The sequence below is a fragment of the Leuciscus leuciscus genome, assembly GCF_965113295.1.
Source record: "Leuciscus leuciscus genome assembly, chromosome: 24".
Classification (NCBI taxonomy): domain Eukaryota; kingdom Metazoa; phylum Chordata; class Actinopteri; order Cypriniformes; family Leuciscidae; genus Leuciscus; species Leuciscus leuciscus.
This window is the reverse complement of record NC_138723.1, coordinates 20,078,891-20,102,516: the sequence shown is the minus strand read 5'-3', so window position 1 is coordinate 20,102,516 and position 23,626 is coordinate 20,078,891. Positions and strand designations below refer to the sequence as shown.

The window sequence follows — 23,626 nt, the reverse complement described above, 5'->3', positions numbered from 1 at the left end:
CTGAGTAACTTACATTTTCATGAAATTCCTAATTAATTTCCATCTTTCTAACTAATATGCTAAGAATTGTGTAATATATAATATATTTACAAAGAATATTTATTTGTTCATTTATTTGGGTCGGTGCAGTGGGGATATTTTTGGGGCCTATTGAAGTTCAAACATTACTTATAGGGTATTTTAAGTTATTTGAAGGGCAAATTAGTTCCTAATTTTATTTTAATCTCAAATAAATTCATCATAAATTTAATTACGTGTCATCAATATTATGATTCTATTGAGCAGTATTAATCATCCAAAAAGGCTTGTCTAAAGCTCTCAAAGAATATGTCCTTGTCAAATGTTAGTACTGCGAACATCAATTATGATTCATATCAGCGCTGCTAACGGGACACTGTGAAATGACAATCTAGTTTATCTGCGGAGTTCGGCTGGTGCTCTGTTACTCACAGAAATACACTCTTCTCTCAAAGAATGGAAAGGTTTGGTGGCATTTGCATCACATTTTGATATACATCAGTTTGATAAGCTCTTTATGAAATATGGACCAAATTTCCAGTGTGAGTTATTGTCATGGGTTGGCTTGTGATTGCACTATATTGTGGTTGGCCTCTTCGGGACACTGCACAGGTAGGGCAGATTTTGAATTAGCCTGACAGTTTCACCATTAAAAATGTGCAATTCAGTGACCTTGCCGGATTTGATTTAGTGTTTGGTTAATAGTACTTGCAGTGCAATTCAGACTTGTTAAGAGCTCGGGTAATATTTCGATTAAACCCTCTGCTTTTGCTCATTTTTAATTCATAACTTGACAGTAAGAGTGCAATTAATATTCAAGGAATTCATGACATTCTCTGGAAGTGAGATCACACTTCTGCTTTGAACGGAGTGCAGTGGAAGTGAGCATAAGAGATTGTCCAAAGGCATAAGTGTTGCAGCTCTTCAACTTATGAACCATAAACCCTGCAGCAGAACAGCAAAATATTTGTAACAAAATCATCTCGTCCTGGTGGAAAATCCTGCTTAGTACTTAGTGAATCAACTGCAAAGTAGTTTGTGAGGTCAGATGTTCCTTATGGAAAAGGTACTGTGGAAGTACTAGGGTACAGTCAGATGTTCTTTATTATCATATTCATATTCCATGGATTTTTTAATAGTATTCTACCCTACGCAGAGCCACATTTGTTATATTTGAAATTATAGTTATTGCTATAGTCTTTTGCTGCAGTCAAACAATCATTGATAGACTCACTCATCACACTTTGTGGCTTATATAACCTAGCCCCATATGGCTAAAGAGTACATCAAATATTTGAGTGTGAAGCCTTTATGATTGAGTTCTATCTTGGACTGCTCGCTAAACACAAGACTCCCTTTGAGTTGTCAGAGTTGTTACACTGTGGATTGTCCACATTCTTGTGGTACATAAAAAGCCACTGTTCTCTCACAGGACAAGTGTGATGCTCTGATCTCATTCCCCCTCTCTCTTTTTTTGCTGTTACTTTACAGCAGGGTTTCATGATTTGTTTCTTCAGCTGAACCTCTGTGACCTAAATTATATACTTAAAGGACTTCATGAAATTTTATGTTACTGTGCACAAAACAACTTGTGCATAATTGCAATAATTTGTATGTTAATTGCAAACAATTAAAGCTAACCGAATCATTTTATTAGATCCTGAAATGTTTTTTAAATGGTATGCTAGTAACACTCTACTACAATAAGGTCCTACAGTAGTAGTTAAGTTAAGCATTAACTAAAATGTACTAACAGTGAGCAATTCATTTGTTACAGTATTTATGGTTACACTATTTCGATGGTCCACTTTAGATATACTAACTAAAAGTAATTTCGCAAAGTAAACTCTCATTAGAGTATTAGTAGACTGTAGCAGACTGTTGCAGAGGTTAGTGTTCGGGTTAATAGAATAAGTTGACACGTAGTTGCAAAGTTACTAATAGTCAGTAGAAGGTCTGTTGGGGGAGTATCAAAATAGTCTTAGCTGATATTATGCATACACTACTAATACTCTAATGACTGGTAGTTGACGTAGTTGCAAAGTTACTTATCGTTAGTCTGTTGGGGACCATCAAAATAAAGTGTTTGCAGATATTAAGCAGACACTGCTAATACTCTACTGAGAGTTAGATGGCATGTTGCAAAGTTACTTAGTTAGTAGAATTTCTAAAGTTGACCAAGAAAGTGTTACCGTATTTATAAATCTTTGTTAATATAGTTAAAAATACAACTGTTATTTTAGCTCAGGTCCATTAATTAACAGATTAATTTAAGATGGCTTTAAAATTATTTTCATTGTTAGTTCATGTTAATTAATGCAGCTAACTAACATTAACAAACAGAACCTTATTGTAGTGTTACTGGATTTTTATTATACACACAAAATCATCTCTCACAAACCCCTTGTAATACTATTGGAGAGTTAATTGTCCGAATATAGCAGACTCGCGAGAGATGGATAAGTGATAACAGTGCTTTATTTGAGCAAATTCCTAACACAAGTAAGTAATAACACAGCAATGATCAAGGCCGGTATTAAACTTCAGTTTTTAGGATTGGCAAGTGAAGATAGTGATCGTGTCTTCAACGGGTGAATAAATGCACACACATGCTGCTGTTTATCAGGCTGAATAGTAATCAAAGTCTTTGTCTTACAGGTCTTGGGGGAATGCTGGAGAAGAAGAATCGACACATCAGCAAGGAGACAGGAATTTGGGAATCACAGGAGGTAATATTTGCAGGTGAGGAATACAGGTACCAGACAATGAGTGTGTTTGAGGTGTGTGATTATTTGCCAGAGGTGATGAGTGTGCTGATGAGGTGCAGGTGAGGAATAGGAAATGCACTGCTAAAGCTGGTGATGGGAGTTTGTGACATTAATAAGTATTTTTTTATAAATTATTTACACATTTTCCAGTTAAACAATTTTTAAATACATATTTGTCTGTTTGTTATGTGTCTTAAATATGAATGTATTATGTCTTACTGCACTGGCAGACTTGTGTTTTAAATAAAAAATAAAATAAAAAAATGCTAGTGTAGTAAGACAAAATACACTTATATTCAGGATACAATATATCAAAACATGTCCTAATAGCTTATTCAGTCCCAAGAAAATGTATCTTGATTGTTTTAAAGATATCTTTACTGTTAAAACAAATAACACAGATTTTTAATAGACCGTAGGCCTATTGGTTTTTCATTGTGCTTGACGTTGATCTTGTTTTGGTGGTCTAGGGAGTTACTATAGTGATTGATGTAATTTGAAATGAAATTAAGTGGTTCTCGGAGATTTATTTTTTCACCACAACATAATTGAACAATTATTAGATCTGTTTATGTTTATTCGGATGCATTTAGGATGGATGAGATGCACATTGTTAATCTTTGCCGCTAGAGGTTTACAGAAGCTGCCCAAGGTCACCTTGAGAGTTTTGTCGGAGTAGTGATGACTATCACATCGAAGGGACTTCAGCGTCTTGGCATGAACCCAATACTCAGTGTTGACAGCAGGCAATTACACAAATAAGAAAGGCATGATCTTTAAATAGAAGCAACATTATATAAGGGAACAGAGCAATTCCAGACGTGTCTATCAGTTTGTGGTGACAGACCAATATTAGGAGGCTTGCCGCCAGTTTTATTCAAGATGCTACTCGTCTCGTTCTCTCATCTTGCAGAGCTTTGCATTAGTGGTCCAGTCGAAGCATGAACCCCTTGCTGACAGGCAGCCAATAGTCCCGGCCAATGAGAGCTCAGAGGGGGCGGGGCGTTCCCTTCCGCCAGCCTGCTGAGCGCGGTCCTCTTATGAAAATAATCAATGGGAGCTCAGTCTCTCTGCCGCTTTAACTTGTGCTGGATTTAAATTGCCTCCACTCCACTCCATGCCTATCCAAGGGTGAAAATAAGCCGTTTTCTGCTGTAATTACCCGGTGATCAAAGAAACAGCTAACAGAACACAGGTGGTTGTGTTTCTGTGCAGAAAAGCAAAAAGGAAAGGAAGAAATACCAGCTGCTGCATCCAGAGAACAGTTTGAAGAATGTGCAATCCTGCCTGCTTTATCTTCATGGTGTGGCTGATTGCTTTGCTTGTGTATCCAGGTACTGTTATCATCCGTTTTATGCATGCTGAAGCTGGGAGATGATATTTCCTTAAATCTAAACTGGGATATGGGGGAGGGATGTTGTGTTTCAGTAAGTCAGCAAGTGTTCTCTAAGCATGGTGCATTTCAAATGTGATCAAAGTTGCAAGAAGTGTGCCGTGCAGAATTCCTGTGAGGTGGCAGTGGCATGCTTCAGAGGTTGCATGCAGCGTAAGGGTGTTTTTTAGCCGAGGGACATCCCAGAGGAATGTCGAAACTCACTTCAGGTAGACTAATCGAGAATGACAGTGGAGACAAACTGAACGGAGTAAGCACAAGACATCACGCAGACACCGTTTACTCGCTTCCATGAGTCATATCAGAGGACGAGGAGTGCTCTTTTGGCATTTTGATAAGCTTATATTGCAGATATTTTCTATGCATTATATTTCAAAGTCATTGCAGTCTGATTCCATGTGTTATTGAAGGTAAGAAAAAAGCTAGGCTATCTACAGGTTTACTTGAGGCAGAATATTGGGCTTTTAAGCTAGGGACATTTCAAGCATACAACTGCAACAAAAGAATAAAAAAATGCATGAATGTGAGTCATGGTCACAATAATTGAAATTTGAACCTGAGATTCTCTGTGACTCTGCATTCACACAGAAACACATACACAGATCAATATTCCATTTTGAAAGAAGTAAGGTTTCTCTCATTGCAGTAACCTCTTTTAGAATTGCAGTAGTGATTGCAACATTTAAAAAACGAACAAATAAAGTCACTAGGAGAAAAAAGTCCTCCTGTCAGGGTCGTTCTACTCCATTCACAAAGGTCACTCTGTACGTTCTGCGTCACATGATTTAATAAATTACCTTTTCCTTCTTCCAGGTTGCCTAATTAATAGACTCAGCTAGTGGTTTAGAGAGGTAAATACTTCAGGACTGGAGCCATCGGTTTGATACTTTTAATCACAGGTGGTTGTTTGCTTTGACTTAATTAGCAAACTGCTGAAATGTATTTGCCAACCATCAAAGGGCTGGCCCTGTTTGATCACAGTTAGGCCTTGAGCTGTGATTTAATTTCATAATCAGCGGGAACCAAAGAAACGATATAAATGTAATAATAATAATAAAAAATACACTTAGAGCATTACAAGTCACAATCAAGTCTTAAGTCTTAATTGACCCCTTTAGCCCAGTAAACTGCTAATGTATGAGTGTAATTTACTTATAATATTATTTATTTATTTATTTAGAATAATTATATTTTTAATAATATGTATTTATGGTCACACTTTAGATTAGGGTCCAATTCTCACTGTTAACTAACTATGACTTTTGCCTCAGTAAACTCCTAATTACTGCTTATTAATAGTTAGTAAGGTAGTTGTTAAGTTTAGGTATTGAGTTGGATTAAGGGATTTAGAATATGGCCATGCAGAATAAGGCATTAATATGTGCTTTATGAGTATTAATAAACAGCCAATATCCCAGTAATATGCATGCTAATGAGTAACTAAATAGTGAGAATTGGACTAACCTAAAGTAAAGTGTTACCGTATTAAAAAAAAATATATATATATATTTATGGTAACACATTAGTTTAGGGTCCAATTCTCACTAGTTGCTTATTAGCATGCATATACTAGAATATTGGCTGTTTATTGGCACTTAAAGCGCATATTAATGCCTTATTCTGCACGACCATAATTATACTAAATCCCTTAATTCTACCTTAAAAGGATGGAATGGACTTATTTTCTTTCTCTGCTGCCCTTGATGTCACAGCTCATGATAGTCACTAGTGATGTGAAGAAGTTTTTGGTGTGTTCTTGTGGTTTCATCAGCCAATCAGCACTGTCGTGATGTTATTGGGTGTGTTCGACCCCAGCTGTGACTGGCTTTTACCGATCGTGGGAATATTTGCCAAATACACAGACCATGGACCAGTTTCATAAACAGCCATTATGTTAAGACTGTATTATGAACTAGTCTGACCAACTAGCAGTTAGTTCGGGCTAATCTAAATCTTACAGTAAGTATAAAGTCGTACTTTTTGGTTTCAAATTAGACCAGTCTATGTTTTTATGTAACTGATTTAAAAAAAGTTATGAACAATGTTAAAGAAAAAAATTTGATGACTAACTTTTAAGACTAGTCTTAGTAGTTTATGCAACCAGCCACAGATCTTTTCATGTTGCAAAAAGAAACACTTTTCATTCAATTTTTAATGTACTGCTTAATACAACGTCTGTGTGTACAAGAATAAAGTTACATAAGCCTATGGGGTCTGTATTATTATTTTTTTGGGTGCATTTTTTTGCATTTTTATGACCATGACACAGTATTACATGAAAAGGCTTTTTACTGTTATAAAACGTTATATAACATGGATTTGTGAGCATTATCTGAACTGAAGGTGTCAGAATAAACACGCAACCAACGTCATCGTTGAAGCCGGCCAGTCGTGAAATAGCTGTCGTAAGATGTTTCTCGAATCGCTTTTGCTGTACTTTGATGGCATTCGCAGAGCCAAAACCGTGGAAAGACATTTTTAGTGACATCATAAGAAGATCTTTTTTCACCCCAATCCACGCTTTCAGAACACCTTGCGTCTGAAAGATTAGATTTGTCTGCTTAGTCTGCCTCTTTGAGCCATCTGTTCAAGTCACTCCACCATGATTAGTCAGGTCTGTGGTATTCTACAACTTTTGACTGAAGTTATATTTATATACCAGCATACATTCCTCAATAATTTAGACAGAATTTCGACCATCTGAAAACTAGTATCTGCCTGAAAATGATGGCACTTGAAGCATGACATTTTCAAAGCCTCAATATAAAACTTTAATGGCCCCCCATTAAAGTGTCATTTTTGAAAGTGTTACATCATCCATGTTGTAACTTTCAGACCAGTGAGATTGTTCCACCCACAGAAACAATAGATTTATTGTCAGCTGTAAACAATATAAGTAATTCATAATGATTGACAGCTCAGTGCTTCTGGAAACTTGTGTTTGCTCCCTCAGCCTTTGGAGGCATAATGAGCCTTGAAATAACATCATTCAGGCACTCAGAAACATCTTACAGAATCATTCTGATGGAGGCTGATGGTAATATATTTATGGAGTAAACAAAATGCAGATTACTGCTTCTCAACAATATCAAAGTCTGTGATAGCGCAGATAGCAAGACCTCGATCAGAACTTCAAATAAAATGTGATGCAGTTGGCATGCTACTTTTTTAACACTTGGTTTGATTGCTTGCCCATTTAGATTCAGAGTCTTATGCGTGGTCAAAACTTCGTTGAAAGTATGTGGCACTGATTGATCAAATGACTTTTCAATGACGCTGTACACTATGCTAAATATTTTGCAGCTGCTGCAGGGCTTCTCTTTGCAATTTTTGATTCTGTATTAATAGATCTATTAATCAAACTGGCAGCTAAAGGACACATGCATTCTTACTGTTCCAGTCACGACAGTTTTTTTTTATTTATTTTTTATCAATGACAGCCAAGTGAATAAATGTAAGAAGGTATGTGAGAGATCATGGATGCACTGTAAAATAAAAGCTTATAACTTGAAATAAAAGACTTGGAATGAGCATTGCACTCACACCATAGACTGTAAAAAAAGATGGATGATGTATTCACTTCTTTCCACTGTACTGAAAATGAAGCCAAAATATACCAGAAACGGTCGTTGCCGATTAAGTCATTCGGAGCCTGAGTCTGCGCAGTAATGATACTAAAGTGGAGCCGCGGTATGAAGGTCCGCTCCCGCAGACTCAATCGCAAGCAAAGCTGTCAATCATGACGTTACACCCCGTTTTTATAGCATCAAGTAACTAAATAAAACCAAAGTTGTTGGAAAAAACGAACACTTGAACATACATCAACGTGATAAGAACTATACCTAAAATGACAGACGACATTTTTTTTTTTTTTTTTTTTTTGAAGTGTAATTGGATTTTTTTAGTTTGGCTTGCATTCCATTTAATTGCATGGAGAGGGCAGGGTTTATGACCTATACTGCTGCCAGCCACCATGGGGGTGATCTAAACGTTTTGGCTTCACTTTTCAAGTGTGCACAATCCAAGAACCAGGAGGGCAAAAGAGGATGGAGATCCCCTAGTCATTTATTTTTAAAATCATTATATTATTTAAACACATTTGTTGTTAAAGCAGCCAGTTGACACCTTCATGACCTTGAACCTACGATGAATGGTTTAAAAAAACAAAAAAAAACAGATGCGACAATAGATATAGTTAGTAACGTCATATATTTGAGAGTGTGGTTTAGCATGTTGAAAGCAGATCCTGGTTACTACAGTTGATAGAATAGTAAATGCTATAAATCATAAATCACACACAATTGATTAGTCGATAATAGAAAATCGACTGCTGCAAAATCATAAGAGATGCCTATGAAATCACATGTTTGCAGCAGACTATATTTTGCAGATTTTATTACATGTAACATATGTAAATTCAGACTAGGAGTGTTTCCCACTGCAGTAAATAGCTCTAATATATGATGTATTGCTTACTGTAACTATGTTGCCACAGCTAAAATATGACGAATTATGTTAATAATAAAACACTAGAGGACAAGTTTGCTTCGGTAGATTAGTACTGGTTTAGTATTCAAAGCTGTGTTAGGAACACAGCTAGTTTAATTTTGTAATAATTAAAAACAACTAAAGCACAGTGCAGTTAAATTAAAAATGTTCTATTGTATGTGCTGGGTCTATCATGCGAGGACATCCTGGGGTAGTTGGTATGCTCTAAGAGTGTTATCTAATGCCCCTGTTCAACTGGGCTGTCATTTAAAATAATGTTTGTGTGACCTTGCCAGAGGTGGTGAGTGCCTCATGACAGATTCATTCCTTCCTTTTCTCTGACTCAACTCAGCATGTGCATGTATGTTTTATGTGCACATAAGTGGCAATTCGAAAAGCTCAGCAAAAAAAAAAAAAAAAAAAGCTATTGCCCCAGCCTCATACCTACTATAGACAGATAAACATTTGTTCACTCATCCTTGCACAGTCCGGGCCTGGAGGGGAGGGGGATGCAGGGGAGGCAAGCTGGCTTGCCGCAGAGCCTGGTGTCCATATGCCATCACGAGAGCCCTGTGCCCTTCAAGAGTGGCATGGTTTGTTGAGCTCTGGTCATTTGTTGCCCAATCTACTCAGTAGGCCACAGCTTGGGCTGGACAGTTTCTGCTCTTGTGGAGGTTAAAGCAATTTTGAAGAATTGTTTGCAGATAATGCACTCAGTGTGTGGCTGTCTGCCTTTCCAGATTTTCACAAGTTTAGCTCCATGCAGATAAGCCAATTCAACAGAAGGAAGTATAGTGGTAGACGCTTTAACACTGTATGGTCTTTAAGACATTATTATTGCTAATTATTTTTGATGTTTTGTTAATACTCATGAATCATATTTTGTTAATGCTCCTGAATCATGGCTAGTTATTAATATGAATATTTGTGTCGTATTTTGTTTATACTCCTGAATCATAGACATATGCGACCAATACAGAGAAATGCATATACTGTAGAACAAAATAAACATTAGCTCTACACTGCAAAAAGTATTTTTCAAGATACTGTATTTGTCTTATTTTCTAATAAAATAAATTGTTTTAAAAACAAGGTAATTTTTGCATAAGCTTTATTTCAGAGAATGTCTGCATATTTAATTGTATTTGTCTGACTTTCATGTTTTTATTTATTTAATCATAAATCTAACAAAAGAAGAAAAGAAAAAAACTTTTGATTAACAAAATGATTTTTGTTGGGAAAGTTTTCATTTGAAAACATCTGCTACACAGAATTCAAGGACAGCATAGGTCACTGGCACTGGAAAGAAGAAACCAGCGGTTGCCAGATTAAATACTTGCATGTGGCCTGCAAATACTTTTCAGCCATTTCTGTCAACTGATATTTCATCCACAAAAACTGTGCAAACATCTCTCTGTAAGTCCTATTAAAAATCGTATTAAACCACAACAATATAGACATGCTGATTAAAATCGTTGCATGGACAAAAACGCCATGAAAGTCACCTTGTTGTTGCTGATGTGTTTATTTCTCCTGGCATATTTCAATAAAATTCAATATGTTTTTGAAACCATTCATTTATTCCAATATTGAGGGTTGTTGAATTTGATGTTGAATTAATGTGTCTGGTTAATGCTTACAAGCTGTCCACACATGTAGCCCTCGGGCATTCGTTAGTTGCTGCTTTTCCATATGTTAACAAAAAGCTTCAGCTGGTTGTCCAGTGACATCTGAGATTTCTTTCGCTGCATACTTTCATATGATATATGTGAGCCGCGTAGTATGCCTGAATTCATAGTATTCATAAAACAGTAGGCCTATAAGACGAAAAGTACCCAGATGACCTATTACTTTCAGTAAGGTGTGTATTTCGATGGACAATTTACTATCCCATGACGCCATGGAATATGTGCGTCCATGCTCCTATAGTGTGTGGTGTCAGAGAATGTCTAATAGGAAGAGAATTGGCACTCTCTGGTTACTTCCGGTTTCTGGACTGGCTGCAGTAACACGTCTCTGTCCATGCGGGGCGCTCGCAGGCGAGTGCAGAATGAATGGTGGTCTATGGCGCTATACCCATCAAATTCCACTTTTCTCAGGATATGATTTTTTGTCTAGTAATTTGAATGTTGTATTCGAAAGGAGATGCAAAGAAATTACACATTGCTGGGTGTTTGATTTTTTAGAGTCACTTATTTGCTTTAAAAAGTCTTGTAAAATGTCTATGACGTCATACACATCGTACGACCAGAGATACTGCTTTACAGCAATCCTTCAGTCACTTTGGTGCTTTCGCGCTCTGCACTTTCTTTTCTCTCGAGGCATCGACAACACAGCTGACACAGGTAAATACACGTGCTAGAAGAGTTTTTGTTTTGTTTGTTTCTGGTCCCGCTTCGGATGCCACGATGCCATCAAGCGGCATCTCTGGTCGTAATCAGTCCTTCACTGACCAATCAGCGTTCATTAGCAGAATGCTAGCGTGTTATGGGCAACAACAACTCAACCTGTAAGAAATCGAAAGGACATAAGTACTCGTTCATTCAATTTTCGACCTATAACCCATGTTGAACTTGCAAAACCTACAATAAAATCTGAGATTTCTCAACGGCAATCGGGTGAAAGAGACAAATTTAGCCGTCTAGCCCCATAGACTCCCATTCAGTCTGCACTCGCCCGCGATCACCTCCAGTGGAATTCTAATGGAACTGCAACCAAGATCGATACAATGGGGCTAATAGGAAGTGCCAAGGCTCTCCGTAGACAGGCTCTGGTGGTGTGCCATGATGTGACAAAGACAGCACACCACACACGAACAGATTTTCAACCAGAGTCTCGACTGTGAACACAGGAAATCTCGCAAAAACTCGCGAGACTTCAGAATAAGCATGGAGGATGATATGCAGGAAGAAATTGCGATGATAGTGTTTGGAATGATTTTCACAGAAAATTCACGTGAAAAAACCCATTGTACCCACCATTATAACCTTTTATACAGAAATATATTCATTCTTGATTGTCTCTATTTATTCTTTAATGGATTTATTGTCTCTTTAGAAAAAGTTATTTAATCCCTCTATAGAACCTCACTGAACCCTTAACACTCAGCTTCCTGCAAGTGTGTGTGTGTGTGTGAGAATGACGTGTCTTCCATCATCTCGCTTTCTGATTGGATATTGTTTTGTTTCACGTGATAATCTCCAGAACGTGTGCGCGTTTGTCCACGGAGTTCCCCCCACACATTAGGATTTCTGATCGTAAATATTAAACATGTTGAATATTTACGATTCGCGATCGGGGCGGCTCCGACGTTCTTCCGAGCAGGTTTGGACACTCTTAACACACCAAGGGAAAATCTGATAAGATAATCTGTTGAACCATCAAGATACTCGGGACATAGCTAGGATTGTCGGAAGGGGGGAAATCGGCCCAAAATCAGCCCAATTATCTTTTGGTGTGTACCCAGCATAACACACTGAGAAAACTTAAGCCTGGAACACACCAAGCCGACGATCGGCCGTCGGGCAGTTTTTGTGCGTCGGCTGACTAAGTGTGTGGAAACTGACACAGTTTCTCAGTGTGTTCCGCACGGTTCCCCACCGTCGGCTACAATTGGTCCTCGACGGCATTTTTTCGGCCGATTCGACATGTTGAATCGGGGTCGGGCCGTCGGTGAAAGAGGGAACTCTGATTGGCTGTTCAGCTTAGTGAACGAGTTAGTGCACGAGAATAATAGCAAAACAGCGAGCAAAGAAGTCAAAACGGTACAGATAGAAGGCTGTTCTGTGTTATGTCATCTTATCTGAGTGTTCCTTGGCGAATATTTCAATATTAACACAAGCGGAGTGGAATAAAGAAAGTGTTAAGCAGGATTGATATTCAAAACGGTAAGCACACGCTGCTTTGTTTACGGTTTGTGTATCTGCAGCCTGCAGCATCGGTTTCCCTTTTTGAATGGCGAATATAGACGAATATATCTGCAGAAATAGACAGTTGTCTCATTCACACGCAGGTGCAGAACGCGCATCCTAGCTAACAGTCAGCAGTAGTTCTCTCTGTGTGTTCAAGAGCAGCTTTTTTGGCTTGGTGTGTTCCAGGCTTTAGTCGGCCGACGCACAAAAACTGCCCGACGGCCGACCGTCGGCTTGAGGCTTATGACTTTAAGTTTGGATAGGTTCGTTCGGTGATAAAAATGGCAATCTAAACGATAAACAGATAAGGACTAAATGTTTTTTTTTTTTTTTTTTTTTGGTCCGTGCCAAACAAATCAAGCGAACCGAACTACAAATGTGAATGCACCCTCAGTCTTGACTAGCCTGGTTAAAACCAGACCCTTCTCAGTTGAAACTGAGTGTAGGGTCTGGCGAAGCTATGTAGACAAATCATTTCCAAAGGGGCGTCACCAACCGACGTAGCTCAAATTCCTCTGGGTGCAATTGGATAGTCATAAAACCAATCAGATCGATGAAGGAGATGACGTATGCTTCGAGTGTTGTTCTTTGCTCCGGTTTAAACGAAAACGGTAAGTTTAAATCGCTCAAAACAGACGCGATAACTGATTCGTTTATATACGGTCTATGATTCGAACGAGTGATGTTCCACGGCGGCATCCATCTTTGTAATGAAATCTCCTTCAGCGTCGCTGCGCTGTCGTCATCATGTAAATCCCTCCCCAAACGTTTCTGATTGGTGCCGCGATTTCGGCAGCACAGAAATGAGTTTGAATGGGCTCTTCTCCAGACTATCCTGGAGAGAGAATTCAAATTCGCCGGAAGTAGTCTGGGTTTTCCCAGGCTAAGTCTTGACGGCTCTCATCAGATTTTGTGTGGTTTATGTAACTTTCTCACAGCACATACAATCTAAATGGCAGATGTTGTTAGGAGACGACAGCATGGAATAAAGCCACGCATACCAGCCTCCTACGTTTCTGCCACTGCCTCATAAAATGCAGCAGTCCAGCGCGGTGGCTATAGACATTGTCATGTTGTAAACAAGACAACATCTGCATTGCAAATCCCTCCATGTTGATGTTGTTGTTTTAGGTGTATACCTACCAACGCAACGTCATTACCATATCCCGGAAAACGAAAGAGCGGAATGGGACACACAAATCGGGTCTCAACAGTTGCTATACACAATGTATATTTTGGACTGACAGTGCGTCCGTTAATTAGTTAAATCAAATTACAAGACAAGAATATATAGCTTTGTTATACAATGTTATTAAATAAAAAAAACATTTGCTCATCAGATCAAAGTCAGTTTAAAATTTTAACATATCCATAAAATGTTCTAATTAAAAATGGTACAAACAATTGGTACAAATAATTTAGTTATTTTTCTTTCTCTTTTTATCTGCTTATATTCACCTTGTTTGTCGGTGTAGAATTTATGCAGATTATCTTTTACTTATTATATGTTAAACGTTGATGCTCAGGCTATTTGTTTGGTCCTGTTTGAATGCACTTGGGCAATCTCCATCATGCCTGCCCCTTTCAACCAAAACGTTTGTTTCTGTTGCTGTCATTAAGTGCATGGAAGCATGTTTTCTATAGTCTTGCTATTACGTGCACTGTTAAATGAATAAACGAAAAAGAGAGGTCAGTTTTCGCCCAATCAGTGAGTGCAGCTGATCCTTTATTCCTACAGCTGTCAGTTTGCGTTTAGTGTTTCATTGCTCTTGGGTATTCTGTCAGAGAGACTACACAAAAGGCCGTTGTGATTGGAGGAAAGCTATTTTTCCAGGGCAATCTGCACAACGTTTGATGTCATCGTTCTAAAAAGGAACATCTTCCAGTGGGCAATGTCATTGGGCTCCTTTTTGTTTGGGTTTGTTTTAGCCCTAAACAATCACTATATAATGAGGCACAAATGGAGTCATCTGTTGCATTGTCAGGGGATTGTTATAATGCTGTTTTCCTTTGTCTTGTTTATAGTTTATGAAATACAGCATGTAAAATGCTACTCATAATGTCCTACACTTAATTAAGATTCAACTCGTTCATTGCTTGATTTCACAGTCTAATCACAAGGGATGTAGGTCAGATTGTTGCCCCCAAATTTCACACGTTTTCTTTTAAAACAGTAATGTGTTAGGAATTATGAACAGTTATCTTCCTATTTCAAAGCATTGTTCAAGGATTCTTTCCTTCTTTTCCTTTTGTTTTCATTTTCATTGTCTTTCCTTTTTCGAATTTCCTTATCGTTTCCTGTTTTCTCTTTTTTCATTTTCCTACTTTTGTTTGTCTTTTGGATTATTTTCCCTTTTCTTTTTGATTTGCTTTTGTTTGGTTTCCTTTCCCCTATATTTTTATTTTTTTATTTTTTTATTTCCTTTTCCTTTGTCTAGTTTTTATTTCTTTTTTTCTGATTTCCTTTTTCCTCTACCTTTGTTTTTAATTTTCTATTTAATAATTTTTTTCCTGTTCCTTTATTGTTTTTTATCAAATTTTTTTGTTTAGATTTTCTTTTTCCTTCCCCTTTTCCTGTTTTTGTTTTCCTTTTCTGTATCCCTCTCTCTGTCATCCTTTTCCTTTTTCTATTTCCTGTATTTTCCCCCCTTTTCAATTTCCTTTCCTCTCTCCTATCTTATCAAGAGCATATGTGGATTAATTTTGCATTGCAACATTATAGCTGTACAGAATTAAACATTTTCCAAACTCCTAAATTCACCATATGATAATCAGACTAAGATCTTGTTAGCACCATCTGTATGCAGTGATGGAACTGTACAAATCTCTAACTCACAGGCGGATGCTGTTCAATTCCAAATTGAAGTGTAATTTTCACACCAACCTTTCAATCTGCAAACACGTTTCATTTGGTAACTGCCAACTAAGGGAATGATTTTTATCTCAAATTTGGAGCATCCAGATGTTCACCTAACTCTCAAACTGATCGTACTCATGTAAATAATGGTATAAGTAAATCATTGACTAAGGTTTTTTTCATGAAAAATGCTGCTGTAGAGAAAAACATAAATACACATAGAAACACACTTATATTGATCGACATACTGTCTTATGTCTGCAGGGAGGGTTAAAGAGGGGAATGAGCTATTAGGGTCACATGATCAGTGTCTACTGGAGAATCACTGTGAAGATGGAACCCAGTGCTCGGAAGGTCATTGATTTGATCTTCAGCGCTGGAGTGCTGACAGTGTTTAAATCAGCCGGTGAAGAGAGAAAAAAAAAAGTCCTCATACTAGTCTTCTGCCTTCAACAAAGTTCCTGACCCCTGTCTGCCCTACGGATGTTACAGAATAGCTGATTCTATCCACTAAATGCTCTGTTTGTATGTAAATGTCCATTTAAATAAAAAAATAAAAAAATGCATCCATACAAACTAATACAAACATAAATATCAGTGTTGTTCACCTTTAACAAACCTTGAAAATATGTACTCTTTTATGTGGCTGGAATAAAGCATGTGGAAAAGAAATGTTCAAGTAATCTGTATTTAAATTAGAATTTTAGACACACAAAGTGTTCAACTAAAGGTCTTCAGATCTCCTTTATTATTTCCATAGCTCAATATGCCTCGTGAATGCGTAACGAGGCAGAGGTGCTCAAGCAAAGGCAATTGCATTTTGCCTTTCTCTCGAATGCTCATTGAAATGTGGTAAAAACGTTTTACCATGCAATATTTGAGTAAGTGCAAAGTGATCTGTACTTTTTGAATTTATGTGGCCTTGTTCATCATTTCAAGCAGCAGGGAAACACATGCACCATGTCAGTCAGTTGCATCCCCTCGGGGAAGGAACAGGCGCTGTAGCTGGGGTGCGCTACTCGCTCTGAATCCGGATTTCTTTTAATTAATGTGAATTGGAAAAGTGAGTTTCTGTGACATAATGAGGCCATACATTTTCGATTTCAACGCCTCAGTTGCATTTGCAATACTCCAAAATGATCTCGATGCAGGTTGGGTTGTTTAAACTAAATGTTTAATCTTTAGAATTACATATAGTTGTATAGGTGTTGTCAATGGTTTGATTAATTATGCTGGACAGATACCTGCAAAGACCTCTGACTGAAGACCTTGCCCGACTCACATCAGGGTCACTGGTACTGCACCACCAGCTGTAGTGTGCTGCCAATGCTTTGGAAAAGCATTGATTCATTAGGCTGGACAAATAAAAAGAGACCTTCTAAAATTGCCTTAAGACTCGGTTGGAACAAGCAAAATGGCTTTGAGGAAGGACTGCCCGACCTCTGCCTTCATGTTCGCAGCTGTTTCTATCTCTGAGCTATAGCTAGATGTAACAGAAAAAAAAAGAATATGACTCAAAAAAGAATGTACTATGAGTGCATGGGAGGCACAGAGCATTCAGAATAGGATTCAAGTGGAATTTTAAATGTGCGCCACTCTTGGGAGTTATTGGAACTAGGGCTGCACGATTTGGGGAAAATGTCATATCGCGATTATTGAGGTCAATATTGCGATTGCGATAGCGATATAATAAACAAATGGTTTCATGAGTCAACTTGCTTGGTTCTCAAGTAAAATGCACACACAGATTAGTGATAATGCTGAAATGTGACCCTGGATCACAAAACCAGTCACAAGTAGCACGGGTATATTTGTGGCAAAAGCCAACAATACATTTTATGGGTCAAAATTATCGATTTTTCTTTTATGCCAAAAATTGTTAGGATATTAAGTAAAGATCATGTTCCATGAAAATATTTGGTCAATTTCCTACCGTAAATATATAAAACATTTAATTTTGTGAATGGATGCAGCACAATCGCCAACATAAATGGACAACTTTAAAGGCGATTTTCTCAATGTTTCAATATTTTTGCACCCTCAGATTCCAGATGTTCAAATAGTTGTATCTCGGCCAAATATTGTTTACATTTACATTTACATTTACATTTACATTTACATTTACATTTAGTCATTTAGCAGACGCCTTTATCCAAGGCGACTTACAAATTAGGACTAAATTCAGCGAGTCATCATAAAGAGGCAAGAGCAACAACAACGCAGGAAGTGCTCAAAATACGAAGTTCAGGTATTATTCAGAGTAGCATAAGCCTGATAAGTGGTGTTTCGATGTGTGGTGTTTTTTTTCTTTTTTTTTTTTTTTTTCTATAAGGTTAAGTGCTCACGGAAGAGATTGGTTTTCAGCTGTTTTTTGAATGTTGTCAGGGATTCTGCATTCCGGATGAGGGTGGGGAGAGCGTTCCACCAGCATGGAACTGTGAATGAGAATGTTCTGGAAAGTGATTTTGTGGTTTTCTGTGATGGAACCACGAGACGTCGCTCGTTGACCGATCGTAGGTGTCTGGTAGGGATGTAGACTCGTAGGAGTGAGTGAAAGTAGGAGGGAGCTGAGCCTGTGATAGTTCTGTAAGCAAGCGTCAGTGCCTTGAACTTGATGCGAGCAGCTAGAGGTAGCCAGTGCAGAGAGATGAACAGAGGAGTGACGTGGGCCCTCTTGGGCTCGTTGAAGACAAGACGAGCTGCAGCATTCTGGATCATCTGTAGGGGTTTGGTCGCACATGCTGGGAGTCCAGCCAGAAGGGCATTGCAGTAGTCAAGCCTAGAGATGACCAGGGCCTGGACGATAAGTTGTGTTGCATGCTCAGTTAGGAAAGGCCTGATCTTCCTGATGTTGTGCAGTGCAAACCTGCATGATATTGTTATATCCTAACAAACCATACATCAATGGAAAGCTTATTTATTCAGCTTTAAGAAGATGCATAAAGCTCAATTTCCAAAAATGTACCCATGTGACTGGTTTTGTGGTCCAGGGTCACAAATGTGTATTTCTCAACTCAAACAACTAAATGCACTTTTTTCAAATTAAAAGAATGTTTTTACAAAATTAAATATTGACATTTTGCATTACTGCAGACTTGTTATTTGTCTCAATAGTAGAATAGTAAAAAATGTCATATTTACCTGTGCCCTTACTGTCTAACAGGTAGGCCTAGGTTATCAGAAGTTATGTTATCAAAAAAAAATTTGGTAAAAAAACGTTTTACCATGCAATATTTGAGTAAGTGCAAAGTGATCTGTACTTATATATTTCCATCAGAAAACTCCGCTCAGTGCCGCTGGCAACGCTATAACGCCTCCGCTTTGGGGTGTGTCTGTTGTGAGTGTGTTTAATCTGGGGGTTTTTTCAACACACACAGTATAATCATCAGAGATGCATGCGATTACATTTGGAAATAGACAAGCTTTTTTTTAGAAATGAATGTTCCCAGCCAGTATAATCACAATGAAAACATCCTAAATGAAATATTTAACATATATATATTTAGCCTATATATAACAACTGCAAAGCGTCTTATTTGTAAACAAAATGACTTACGCACTAAATCCAGCATAAACTCCGGCACAATTTGCATATTTTTAAACTCTCAAGACAGACGTCACATCTCGAAGCTCACAGGAATTGCCTGCCGACCGCGTTTTTCGCTTGATATTTGCATAAAGTCGAACCTTTTGCCCTTATTTTGACGCTCTGGTTCGCTCTCAACGCTTTCTCCGGTCCGCTGTCAATCCCAAAATGCACTGCGCGAGCGTGAAGCTCGACTTCCATAGGAATAAATTGAAAACGTTCGCTCCACTCGCACCGTGCCAGTGGACACGCACCGTAAATCTTTACTGCCGCACGCACGCGCCTCAGGCTTTTGCTTGTCAGTCAAGGCCGCACACCCGCAACCAATGCCATTCATTCTCCACCATAGATATCATATAATAAAGGCTAGATAGATGTCTTAAGGCGGAGTCTCGGCATCACCGGCGGCCATCTTGTCAAAGGGAAGCTTTCTGGCGAGCTCTGTGGTATCTGAATTAAGGTGAGTGATCAGCACGCACACAAATCCTCTTATCTCGCTGAAATCTTGACGGATTTACAAACGGTTTGGTTTCTTAGAAACGTTATTAACGTGGCTATAATTCTTTCATATGGAAGTCCATTGTTATAATTATTCATACATCTCTGACATTTATAACAAACCAAACCGTTTGAAAATCGGTAGAAAATTGAGCAAGTTATGGTTATTTAAAAGTACATGCAGCATTAAAACACAATGTTACGAGTGAGCGAGCTCCCTGTGGCAAGATGGCCGCCGTGTGCGGACATCGACCTCCATTGGCCAGCAGCGCGGACGAGACATCCAGCCTTTATTATATGATATCTATGATCTCCACGCCACGGTAACTTAAACTCAATAGAAACAAGGATAAGAAAACAGAAATAGTACCACGCAAGCCAATAAGTGTGCACTCCAAACCAACAAACTAAGTATTAAAATGTATAAATAAAGCTTTGCAAATATGTCAAACAAAATCTGTGTAGGGTTTTTATTATACTTACCATACACCTTAAATCCTATTATAAACGATAGATAAAGAGGAAGAAAATAACTTTATCAGTATGTGAATGAATGTATAGTGGAATGTATGCGAGGGGAATGTATGCATCGTGAATGAATGAATGCGGGTTACTCTTATCAATGTGTGGCCACAGGTTTGGCCATCACAGTTAGCCACCATTTCAATCCCGCATGTAATGCAGCTCACTGTCACCGAACGTGTCATTGATTGATGATGTAAAACTCGTCTTGACTGTCGTACTCGTACAGTCTGACATTAATGACAACTGACATGGCTTACAGCGAGGATCGTGTTCGAACAGTCTGACAAGCAACAATCGTAAAGGACTATTATAAGCACAGTGTGCACCCGGTTGTACACATTCTGTTTACATATTCTTAGGCATATGTTCGGCCGTTGACAACAAAGAGAGATATGTAGCGTGCTTCTCCTTTTCGAAATTCGAAGAACCTCTTTTTGTGCCACGAGAAAGTGAGTTTGCATGAAATGTACCACAGACCACCTTTTCAGACCACTCTTATATCTTGTGGAAAAATAACATGTTTGTGAATCTGACAGTGAAAAGACGCTGAAGCTGTCGTTATGTTGTGTTTTGATAGCTGAGCTCAAGTCTGACAGATTACAAGACAACTGTAAAGTTGTTTTTGTGGAGACTAAGAGTCTTGAGAAAAAAACACCCTAGGTAAAATCCTGCGGCTAATGGTTTAAGACCTGGGCTGGTTGTGACCTTGAGCAAGACCCTAGTCTAAACCATCGACCCCTAATGCTTGCACTAAATTTGATTTCCACAAAAAAAAAAAAAAAAAAAATTTGCTAACTTTTTTAGTGGTTTCAAGCAGATGCTTTCAACTATTGGTATAGGTGCTTGTAAGCTAGTGGAAAAGATGGCTTCTCAGGATAGAGTGCACAGAATCAACCAGCACCAATTACATCCTCAAATTACACAGCGGGACAGAGTGCACGCAAATACCGCAAATACCTCTATCTGCCAAACCACCCATCTAATGAGTGGCTAACTCATGGACCACTGCACACATTCACACAGCACCCACCCACCGTGTGTGGCATCAACGAGGACGATTCAACTCCAGGTGGCTTGCATGTCTCATGCCATTTCAAATAATGATGTTATCTTTTCTCATCACTCTTGATGGCACCATACATAAAGTGATCACATTCTTCTGCTGCCAGGAGAGTGGAATGTGTCTCATCTGACCTGACTTATAGCTTGGCTCTCTGTCAGTAATCACTGTATATTATTTTAATCTAAACTTTTTATCAGAATACAGTTTACACAAACCAATATGCCATAATGGGTCAAAATTATTTTACTTTGCATTTTGTTTAGGGATCCACTCATACTAAATTAATTAAAATGGTTATTTTCATGTTATTGGCTGATAACTGATAAGTGGTGCTATTTTGTCTTAATAAATTAAAAATAAATATCTAAAATCAATGTTTTGTCAATAATCAATCATTTTAAATGCTACAAATGAGTTTAGACAATGTACAGGATGAAAACTGGAAATTAATTTTAAGATTTGTGAAAGATATAACAAATGTAACCTGTCCATGTTGGCATTTATAATAATAATTACAATTGTTACATTTTATATAGTGCTTTTCTGGTTACTCAAAGCGCTTTCACAAATGAAAGGGGGGAATCTCTTCAACCACCACTAATGTGCAGCATCCACCTGGATGATGTGACAGCAGCCGTATTGCACCAGAACGCCCTCCACACACCAGCTTACTGGTGGAGAGGAGACATTTGTCTCATTTGACTTGGTTCTACTAAGTTGCATATGAGTTTGCACCAAAATACAGCATAGTTATACAGCAATGTTGTTTGAATGGTTGCACTGCCTTTGATCAGCAACTAAAGATACAGAAAGTGTTTTTTCCACCTTTTTTCAAGTTGATAAGCCAATTTATATTGCAACCATAACTATTGTGGTTCATTATCAGCATTTAGAATTATTTTCCCAATTGTGATCCTCAAAGAACAGACCAGTGACTAACCAGTTGAGAACCACTGACCTTAATATACTGCCACTAAAGAAGTTTTGATGTTGTCTTTTGGCGGTGTTTTATGTTGGTCTATCTACCACCCTTTCCAGCCCTCCAGAGACATGGCAAAAAGACAAAACTCTGCATAAAAAGAGCAACGGTAGATTGAGTATTTTTTTAGCTGAACGTGGCATGGCAGAGCAGATGGGCCTGTAGAGAGAGGGCTGTGAAAGGGGCGCAACGTTGTTCTCCAAACAGCCTGCAGACAGAAGGCAGAGCGTAACTACCTAAACCGAGGCAGTTAGAACCGACACGTTTAACTCCTGACCTCACAGCGAGGAATTTTACTTGATTGGAGGAAGATACACTATCATTTCTTTAGGTAGCATCTTTTTCCCTCTGATTCTCAGTGTCGTCAAGAAGACACTGCATTTCTTTTTATACTAAGTCTTGTTTCATTGTCTCTGATCTGTTTTTATCCAAATTATATGTAATTAATGTAAATGCAAGGCATTGTCCATATTTTAAATATTTGCAAGCGCTGCAAGAAGCTGGCCTGTATTTATACAGCCATTGTGCAAAATTATTATTGTATTCCGTGCGCTTTCTTTTTAACGCAAATTACAGTGTGGTTGATGTCTCGAACTTTAACTACATGCTTTAACTATACACAACAGAACCATGTTATTATTTCTTTGAAATTGCAAGATTCCTATCATTTCAAGCTTTATACTTATGTTTATAAAGTAATATCTTTTTATGAATTTAGTTGGAGCAAATTTCTATATTTGTTGCATAATTTTAAATTATTTTAGATTCATGCTGAGAACAAGAACATTTTATTTGCCAATTGGGTAAAAAAAACTCAAACTAATCTAAGACACACTCTAAAAACAAGTCTTAATATCTTCTGCAATTTGGCTTCTTGAATGTATCTTATTTTAATAATGTTTATATAGTTATTTGGAAAATAAGACAAGAATATTGATATAAAGATTTTTTTTTTTACTTTTCCATCTTATCCTAATGTAAATCACATAGGACTAATTAAATGCAACAAATTAAGCTTATGTGCCGTATGTAACTTTTTTACTCTATTAAAGCATGAAAATACCATAATATGTTTGTAGATATTTAGGAAACATGCTAAGTTCACATACTCGTTTCTCTGAAAAACAGTTCTACAGCCAGTTATTTTACTTTTTATTTGACATCTGTGTGATCTCGCCCACTGCCAGTTCACCCAATAGTATTTCGACACTCCGGGATGCCAGTTGGCAGGAAACACAGTGTATTGCAGCCTTGGAAACGAGCAAACAATCTGGTTTAGAGATTGCAGATTCCACACAACCTAAAAAGCCTCGATATCCATCTAAAAAATCTCTATGATCGAGAGCATATTAAAACGTGGATAAATCAACTCATCAACTTACAAGTTGAGCAAGTCTCCTCGGCTTTCATTGTCAATTGCGCTCGTTCCTGTTGCGTGTCCTCAAACTGGCAACCCGCTTGACCGTCCAGTCTGAGGAGGAGGGGCCGGGGCAAACAACAAACACTCAATCTCTGATATTTTGAATTTGGACTGCAGTGC

At 38.0% G+C, this 23,626-nt stretch overlaps 1 protein-coding gene across 1 annotated transcript in view; it reads left to right on the top strand.

Annotated features, from left to right (window-relative positions):
• Positions 1-3,848: 3,848 nt before the first annotated feature.
• Positions 3,849-23,626, top strand: part of opcml (opioid binding protein/cell adhesion molecule-like) — a 152,783-nt gene continuing 133,005 nt past the window's right edge. Inside the window, exon 1 of the mRNA XM_082158293.1 lies at positions 3,849-4,120. Within this exon, the coding sequence (XP_082014419.1) occupies positions 4,060-4,120 (61 nt within the window). The 5' untranslated portion in view covers positions 3,849-4,059. The remainder of the gene's footprint in view (positions 4,121-23,626) is intronic.